The 9,463-nt window shown below is 42.9% G+C and overlaps 1 protein-coding gene across 2 annotated transcripts; it reads left to right on the top strand.

Moving 5' to 3' along the window:
* The first annotated feature begins 2,755 nt into the window (after positions 1-2,755).
* CCNB1 (cyclin B1) lies at positions 2,756-7,886 on the top strand. 2 transcript variants are annotated; one of them, XM_083703644.1, is made up of 9 exons: positions 2,756-2,915; positions 3,439-3,591; positions 3,698-3,811; positions 5,088-5,270; positions 5,611-5,769; positions 6,123-6,359; positions 6,885-7,025; positions 7,374-7,484; positions 7,672-7,886. In XM_083703644.1, the coding sequence occupies exons 1-9, from the start codon at positions 2,895-2,897 to the stop codon at positions 7,774-7,776; spliced, it is 1,224 nt and encodes a 407-aa protein (XP_083559770.1). In that variant the 5' UTR covers positions 2,756-2,894; the 3' UTR covers positions 7,777-7,886. The 2 variants fall into 2 exon arrangements, with proteins under 2 accessions (XP_083559770.1, XP_083559771.1); XM_083703645.1 differs by lacking the exon at positions 6,885-7,025.
* The last annotated feature ends 1,577 nt before the right edge of the window (positions 7,887-9,463 follow it).

Below are 9,463 nucleotides of genomic sequence, written 5' to 3'. Positions count from 1 at the left end.
CATATACAAAATATGCCCTCAAGACAGAATATGTAGGATTTGTAAGTGAACAGAACTTCTCCAAGATAATTCCTTCTGCAGACAAAATCTTTGGGGTCATTAAGAGTCAAGGTGACTTCAGGATTGTTCTGTACTATTTCAGACATGTGGCTTGAATGTGTGTTTACCATGTGCATTTATGAACATTTATTCTATATTTGAGACACTAGAATTTTTATAACAATTCCATAAGAGTATCTCTCTTTACATTCCAAGACTGCTAAACATACACAGGAGACTCTAAATTCATGAGATTAGATTGTCATTGCAGTTCTTCAGCAGACTTGTTTATTTCCAATTCTGTCTTTAATAATGCTTTTCACCAGTTTCTGAGAGCAGACCTTAAGCTAACCTTGTACTTTTCTGGATCCACCTGGATACTTTTTTAAAGATTGGTTACTTTTCAGTTCTCTGGTATGGAGGCTGATCTTAGGGACAAGTTACATATTTTTGTTAGAAAATCAGCAATTTCACATTTGAGTTATTCAGTAATTCTTGAATGGATACTATTTGGACCTGGTAATATATATATATTTGTTTTGTTTTTAATTCAATAGCCCTGGGCTTCCTTTGGAGGAAGGTTCTGATATAAAAATAAATACATAATGCCCAGGACTTCATCTCTTGTCAGCACTATTTGCCTCAGTTCCTCCTTGAGAGAGTTGAGTTCAGGCATAGGGAGTCTGTAGTGAAAGATGCAAAAATTTCTCTGCAGTTTTCCTCCTTTAGTATATATTTGATTCCCTTCTAGAGACAGATAAATCAAGAAACCTATTTTTTGCACCCCTTATAGTCTGCTGCGTTTCTTTTGCCAAAATTTGTGCTTTTTTATTTCCATTTGGACAAGACTTCCATTTTCTGAAGGAAGCCGCCTTCTAGTAGCTTCCTAGACTTTGCTTGTTTACCACACTGGCATCCTCTTGGCCTTGATCTATGTTGTATATTCTGACTAAATTTATATTATTGTGGTTTTGAAACCCCCAAGTATTCAGGAGAGATTTGGCACTATTGACTTTTATCAGTCTTTTGGACAAGCTTCCTCTTTGGAAGTGAAATGTGGAACCGTTGGACTTTTTGGGTAATTGCCCACTTCTGTACATGTAGAATTCGATAGTACTGTGCTTGCTGTTCTCAGTTCTTTCAACATCACACCAAATACCAGGAACACCACTTAAAATTACATTCAGTGTTGCTGACCCTCCCCTCACTTCCATGAGCAAACTATTCTAGGGCCTGGTCATTTTGGATATCTAGAAATTTTACCTCTTTGTGATAGGATCACACTTATTTGGTGCATGTGAGGGTAACTGAAAATACAGGTTGCTGCAACATTTCCTGCTTGATTTCATTTTCCATCATCATCACCAGCTCACAAGAGTACTCTCCCCTCCTGTGCTTTCCACCAATTAGTATCCAGAAACATACTGATCATGAAGGCAGTAACAATTCATAGCCTCTGATCATGAAGGCAGTAACAATTTTTAAAAATCGGCAGGAGAAACCCTAAAACGGGACAGGGACTGAGCATGCTCAGTGGCTATGACATGCTGACTGAGTTCCTTGGAGGAAGTTACATAAATGTAACCAGGACTCTATAATACAGCTGTAGCCCCAAATACTTTATACAGTGGTACCTCGGGTTAAGTACTTAATTCGTTCTGGAGGTCTGTTCTTAACCTGAAATTGTTCTTAACCTGAAGCACCACTTTAGCTAATGGGGCCTCCCGCTGCTGCCACGCCACCAGAGCATGATTTCTGTTCTCATCCTGAAGCAAAGTTCTTAACCCGAGGTACTATTTCTGGGTTAGTGGAGTCTGTAACCTGAAGCGACTGTAACCCGAGGTACCACTGTAATACTTGAGACTGTTCAGTTTTGGGGAGGAAGAAAATTGTTAACGGCATTTTTATCACACTTTTAAGTGTTTGATGCACTACAGATGCAGTATATTGATGTACGTAATTCTTACAATAATTCTGCAATGTAGGTTACTGTCCCCAAATTGCAGTGTTAGAGTAGGGGCAGAGGCAAGATGCTAATGCTTGTTTAAGGCTACCCACTGAATTCATGGCAGAGATAAGCCAGAGACCTCAGCCTATCCTCGTTTTTCCTCTACGCTTGCCTAGTCCTAAGGGATTTATTCCTTATCCTTTTCAACGCTTGTATGACAAACAAAGATTCAATCAGCGTGCATTTCCCAGCATAGGGTAGGAAAAACCTGCGGCTGTTGCATTCCTTCCTATGGTGATGCTATTGAAATTACAAGTGGGTCTGGAAAGCCGTTGTAGTCCAAAACATTCTTGTGCAAAGCGGTCGGCTTTACCCAACTCCTTTTTGTGAAAAAAATATATATGGACCAATGGGAGTTCAAAATCCTGAGCACGTAAGCAAGCGAGAGAGGACGCGCAACTCAGAAACACAGACCCATAAGAACTATAATAGTTTGGATCGATTTCTTGATAGCCGGGAGGTGCTTTTCTAGATGAGAAGCAAACGGCTGCACCTATTTATTCCCCCTCGTCCACCAGCTGAGCTCCCAAACTGAAAGCGAGCCATCCTTTCCACGTGACCTTCCGCATCTTCTCGCCACGCCCCCCTTTTCGAACGCCCGGAGAAGTCATCCTCCTTGTAGCCGTGGAAACGCATTCAGGGTGTAACGCCGCACGGCCAATGGGAAGCGGCGGACGCCGAGAGAGGCAGCCAATGAGCGCAGCCTGGTGCGAGTTTTAAACTTGCGGCGGTAGGTGGGGCGGCCGTCGGACTCGTGCGCAGCAGGAATCGGCCGCTGGGAGTTTGCTGGGAGCAGAGGCGACTGGTTCGGATTAACATCTCGTATTGCGCGGACCGAGTCTGGATCATGGCTTTGCGGGTCACCCGGGTAGGAAAGGGGCTTTTGGAAGGGGAGAATTTTTTTGTTTTTCAGCCTTCCTGCTGCGCCCTCTTTTTTGCGGGAGGTGGCCAACTTAAGGCTGCAGTCCTATGCAAGCGTATAAATGGGGTTTACTCCCGAGGAAACGTGCATAAGCTTCTGTTTCACAAGAAGTAAGGGGCGGTGGTGCTAGTAACTGCTAATTGCCATATGAAAAATGGAATTATACTGCTGTGTCGAGTTTTTTCTGCCTACCAGAATTACTAAATCGGTTCTCAGACCCTTGGGGGGGGGGGGTTGGGCGTTGCCCTGGCTTGTTGAGTTTTACCAGTTGTGAATTGGCTAAGGCTTCTGCTTAATTAGTACTGTGCCTCATCAAAATTGGTAGGAGGAGGGCTTTAAGGTAGGGAAGTTTGTAAGGTTCAGAACTCTTATTCCTGTCCATCCTCGCTTTATCATAAAGCTGTGCAAATGCTTCCATGTGTTTGTGAAACAGAGAGGTACTTAAACGGGGTCTTCCTCCTTCCTGCAGAACACAAAGATCAATGCAGAGAACAAAATCAAGGCTGTAATGGCAACCAAGCGGGGAGGCGATGGTGCCAGACCCGGCTTGAGGCCTAGGACTGCCTTGGGGGACATTGGCAACAAGGCATGTGAAGCAAAAGCCAAGGCTGTAATGAAAAAGGTAAGTGTCTCCTTCCCTTCCCCCTTCCAAGTAGAGCTTAACATTGGGAACTATCAGGGCTACTGCAATTATTCCTCCCTCTACCCACTTCTGTTCCCTCACCCAGGAAATACTGAAACCTGCCATTTTGGACAAAGTTACAACTCAAAAAGTCACAAGACCTACTGAACAGCCAAATGAATCTGTGAAGGAAGAAAAGCCCATCCTTGAACCCGTTAAGGTATCAAATGACTTGCAAATGATAGCCCTAGCTTTATGGTTGGGTGGGGCATGGGGGTGAAGGATTATGAATAACATTTTTGCTATATATGTTGTACATATATGCTATATAAGTATGTGTTGTCTCTTGATATTGAAACTGCTATTTTTGAGCATTCATTAGCTACCCTTAGCAATAATTGGCAGTCTGCATACTGAGGCTTGGGCTTTAGCCCCTGGGTGGGCTACATTGTCAAACTTAAGGCTGTCTGAACAATTTACTTTAATGGCAAACAACTTTCTTCCAGGGTTTGCAAAGTGTGTGTTCAGTGGTCTCCAAAACACCACTGGGTATTTCCTGCTGCCAGATTAATACTGATTTCCTCTTAGGAAAATCAACTCTGTGAATTTAGGATTGTGGGTCCCCCCCCCCCCCCCGATGCAGAAACTTGAGACAAACCATGTCCATTACAATGGGCTTTTGAATCTTTAACTGCAATCCCTTTGGTTGCAAGTCCAATACTCAATCCAGTATCTGACTTAAGGTGGATGTTTGAATCCTTAGCACTTGCTTCTGATCTCTCACACTACTACTACTGTTCTTTCCCAACCCTTTTGGGCTATAGCTTAGTTCTTCCTGCAGCCTGGGTATGGACTACTGGATCCCTTTATGCTTCTATGCCCATTAGCATCATGATTACACCTGGGTCAGTAACACACAAGTAACTCTGCATCCCATGCAATGCTCTTAAACAAAATATTGATCAGGAGTCTGAATATTCATCAAGAGTCTAGCATTTCCCTTCTGGTCAGCATTCGTGGGCCATATGGGCAGAGCAACAAATGAGAAATTTACCTTTGCACCATAGCGTGGCTTACACACACTCCTCCCCAGACAACAGGCAAAATAGTTCTAGGACACATTCTAGCCAGACAAAAACACTTGAGCAAATCATGGCCTTTAAGACATGTGATCTGGGGAGATTCTAAAGACCAATAGGCCACATTTGGCCTCTAGGCCAAGAGATTCCCCTAACCCTGACATGGATGCAGCAGAGACTTGCACTTGACTTGTAACTGGGCTATTATACAGAGACCACATATATCTTTTGCCTACCAATCTATAGAGAGTGGTCAGAGGACTCATGATGCAGCCACCTTGCTGAAGCTAAACAGGTCTGCGTCCTGAATTAGGAGCCCAGTTGCAGCCCCATGTGTGCTGCCATGAGTTCCACAATCCAAGGAGACATGTAGTGTTGTAGCTCAGATATTAATAACTGAAAACTTCTCTTCAACAGTTGGAGTCTCCATCCCCCAGCCCAATGGAGACTTCTGGTTGTGCACCAGCAGAGGAAATACTGTGCCAGGCCTTTTCAGATGTTCTGCTTGAAGTGAAAGACATTGATACAGATGATGCTTCAGATCCAAACCTTTGCAGCGAATATGTGAAGGATATCTACAACTACCTGAGAGATCTTGAGGTTGGTTCAAGTAGCTAAGGCAAGCCTGGTGCATGCCTCTGGAAACTGAGGTTACTTCCAAATCTAATTTAACTAGGAAATGTCACTACTTAAGTTTGTGCACAGCAGGTGCCCCCCCCCCCAATGACAGCAGCAGCTAGGGGTCTTGCTCTTTGTGTGCCCTTGCTGTGCTTGCAAAATATCAATGGAATCCAAACTCAGTTTATAAAATTGGGGGCAAGGAACTTGCTAGTTCAAAAGCAATGAATGGTGGCGACACGTCAGCTTCAGCTGCAACAAGGCTTCCTTTCTTTCGTTTGTGCGGGTAAACATGATTTGACATCTGTTGTTTTCTTCGCAGGCTCAGCAGTCAGTGAGACCAAACTACTTGGCAGGCCAGGAAATTACTGGGAACATGCGGGCAGTCCTAATTGACTGGCTTGTGCAGGTCCAGATGAAATTCAAACTCCTGCAAGAGACTATGTACATGACTGTTGCCATTATTGATCGCTTTATGCAGGTAAGAGCAGCATGGCAACACTTTTCTTTTTTGGCCTGTTTGCAGCTGTCTTTCCTTAAGAATCTGCAGGGACACAGAAGGCATGGGTTTCCCACACCCATGTATGAATTTGATCATACATGGAACAATGCACTTTCCTTTTAAATTGAAAGCTGCATGCTTGGTAGACGCACATACTACACAGCTCTCCCAGGGTAGCTAAACTGACTTATTGGTCCAGAAGTTGACCATTGAACTTGCAGTGAAACAAGTGCATAAATATTCCTTGCTGAAGAGTGTGTCCGCTTTGGGAGTAAGTGGTCTTCCTCAATATTGTTATTAGCCAGTTTGGCTAACAGTTGTTTCTATTGCAGAACAACAAAGTTCATAAGAGGATGCTGCAGCTGGTTGGTGTAACAGCCATGTTCGTTGCCAGCAAATATGAAGAAATGTACCCTCCTGAAATCGGCGACTTTGCCTTTGTGACAGATAACACCTACACCAACGTGCAGATTAGGCAAATGGAGATGAAGATCCTAAGATCACTGGACTTCAATCTTGGTCGTCCTCTTCCACTGCATTTCCTACGGAGGGCATCAAAAATTGGAGAGGTAATGCTGTTTAAGGGGATGCCATTCTCACTAGGTCACAGTACGACACTACTGAGTCAAATGTGTGTGTAGGAAGATCAAACTTGGAATCCTAAAATGTCTCCTTTTGGCGTGAGGAGGTGTATTCAGTATCCTACCAGTAGGCCAGCCTTATCTAGCCTGGTTCCTTCCAAGTGGGTGAGTCCCATTGGCTGCAGCCAGCATGACTGTTGGGAGTTGGGCCAAAACAACTGAAAGACACAAACCTGGGGAAAGCAGAAATGGCTATCACTACTTTTATGAGCATTTGTGGTTCAAAATGGAGCCTGGCAAATTTAAAATTGGCCATGGAGTTGGGTTGTTTTGTCCTGAAAAAGCTGTAAGAAGCTCAACATCTTGCTTTGTCTTAACTGTGTGTAGCTGTGAAGGCACAACCTTTTGATTCGGTTTTTCAGATAGGCAGAAATGTAAAGCAAGGCACAGTCTTCCTTGTTGATTCTTCAGGGTTCGTTGGCGATAAACACTATCTTACCCTAACTATTCCAGGCCGATGTACAGCAACACACACTTGCAAAATACCTGATGGAGCTCTCACTGGTGGATTATGACATGGCACACTACCCTCCCTCTCAAATTGCTGCTGCGGCCTTTTGCCTATCTACTAAAATACTTGAAGAGGGAGAATGGGTAAGTAACTGAGCCCAGACATAGCCTTAAATTTGTAAGGTTAAAAAGACTTCGCTTTTCATCTCCACTAAATACCAAAAATGACTTTGGGTATTTGTTTCCATGACTTTCATTCCCATGTGTGAGCTAGAATTGCTAAAGCAGAGTGGCTTGGAGAATAAGCTGTGACCCTGGGAGATCTGCCTCAAAATTTGCCTCTGCTACAAAGCCTCTAGGTAGCCTTGAGCACGCCATTATGTGTGCCACTAGATCAAGTGCAAAGGAGGTTCATAGGGCATTCTGAACTCTTCCATGACCTTCAAGTGTTACTTAGAAGGATTTCTAACGCTTAACTTCTTGCTCTCTTAGACAACAGCTCTACAACACTACATGCAGTATACCGAGACTGATCTTATTCCTGTTATGCAGCATATGGCAAAGAATGTGATGTTGGTAAACAGAGGCAATGCAAAGCATCTGGTAAGCAAAAAACCATACCACTGTGCGTCTGGTTACATGTAAGTCCTAACTTGCTACTAAACGAGGTTTATAGCTAAGTCAGTGTGATTAAGCACAGGTGTGCTTTGGTTATGCTAATATGTAGTGATAATGATTGGCTCTACAATGGTGCAAAAATTATGTTGACTATTGTTCAATCTCTCCACAGACTGTCAAGAACAAATATGCCACTAGCAAGCATGCCAAGATCAGCACCCTTCCAGCACTGAACTCTGCAGTCATAAAGGATCTGGCTAAACCATTCTCGAAATAAACCTTATTTAACTGTTGGACAAAGTTGACACCGTGTGTTGCTACTTAAGTGTGTGTATATTATAAATATAGTGGTTATAAAAGTTTTAATAAACTTCTTTTTTACTTTAACCTCCTTGTCATGGTCTAATTGAAATCCCTGAATTGCAGATTAGCTAGTGAGGCAGCCTATAATTTTAAATAAGCTATAAATCTTTGGCTTCTCGGTATGGAGATGGTTGTATGTTCTTTAGCACAATGGAGCATACATGAGCAAACTTTACTAAAAAACAGCTGATTGGCAAACCGTTATAAAAGTATGCTTTAGGGAAACCAATTTGGCTAGACTTTTAGGTTACCTCTTTGTCTGCTTTGTCTAAGAGCAACTTCTAATAGTCAGTAACTTGCTGTTATTTTAAAGTCTGCTTTATTGCTGTCTTGTAGCCATTCTTGTTAGGATGGCCAAGCTGCTGTTTGGACACAAGTGGAAATCAAATGTAATCACAGGTACATGGAACATAAAATGAGCCATGACTACTTGACGTGTAGATCAGTCTCTGATACCTGGAATGTAAGGCCTTCCTTCCCTCCTATTAGTGTAGTTTTTAAACTTCAGTATTTGTTGCAGCAGCAATTCTGAAGGAATAACAGAACACACTTTCAAATTAACATTGTTTTAGCTAATGCAAAAAAAGGGCTATAGAGAAATTATAGCTGTCAGCCCAGGCCTTAAAAATTGGGTTTTCTGGAGAGGTCAGGTGAGATATACCCTAGTTTTTATTATTTGAATTTATAATAAATTGCTTGCAATGTTTCATACTGTAGCTTCCAGAGTCTGGTGAAAGTTTAATAAAATAACTTGATTGGGGAAGGTTAGCCTGAAGCTAGTCAACTTTGGTAGGTTCTGTCACTTTAAAAGTAGCAAGCCATGCTGAAAAGGATGGGAAATGGCTGCCTATCTGAATTGGTGCAATCATTTTGAGTGACTTCAATTTATCTGAGCCAGGTGCAACATGTGTGCTATTCCTGCAGTTGGGTGTGGTGGGAGGAAAAATCTTTTGAGTTGATGTTCACAGCAACTCAAGCATGCTAGTAAGGATTCATGGTCACAAATTTGCAAGATCTTGAGAAGAGCACTACTACAATTACACTGCTTGATTGGAAATGTTTCCAGTTCAATCAGGCAAAAGGGAGGGTATGGCACACTTGAATTTGTGTAAAAACAAGACAGCTGCAGCTGTTGTTAAAACCAACCAATGTAATGACTACAATGAACATGGTCACCTATGATATAGGTCAGTCTTGGCAGATGCTATTGTATAGTGAGCTCTAGTAAGGCCATCCTGCTTCTGTTTAAATCCTACTTAAGTAACTGGCTGTTTCTCATGAGGTGGCCAAAGGACTTGAGTCTCAGCTTCAGAATCTGTCCTTCCAGTGAGCACTCAGGGCTGATTTCCTTCAGAATGGACAGGTTTGATCTTTTTGCAGTCCATGGGACTCTCAAGAGTCTCCTCCAGCACCACAATTCAAAAGCATCAATTCTCCAGCGATCACCCTGCCCTTATATATAGGTCGACGCTTGGCAAATCCACACAGCGATCAACTTAACTTCTGCCCGGAAACCAATGTCTCCACTGTGGAAGGACATGTGGATCCAGAATTCGCATCCAGTCACTTAAGGACTCATTGTTAAAACCGTGTGCAGTGGT

This window comes from Podarcis gaigeae, assembly GCF_964106915.1.
Source record: "Podarcis gaigeae genome assembly, chromosome: 11".
Taxonomy (NCBI): domain Eukaryota; kingdom Metazoa; phylum Chordata; class Lepidosauria; order Squamata; family Lacertidae; genus Podarcis; species Podarcis gaigeae.
This window is presented reverse-complemented; position numbering and strand designations above follow the sequence as displayed.

Coding starts and splice junctions, on each gene's coding strand:
- CCNB1 (XM_083703644.1), top strand. CDS start 2,895: ATGGCTTTGCGGGTCACCCGG. Junction 5,271..5,610: donor ACTACCTGAGAGATCTTGAG/GTTGGTTCAAGT, acceptor TTTTCTTCGCAG/GCTCAGCAGTCAGTGAGACC. Junction 6,360..6,884: donor GGGCATCAAAAATTGGAGAG/GTAATGCTGTTT, acceptor TAACTATTCCAG/GCCGATGTACAGCAACACAC.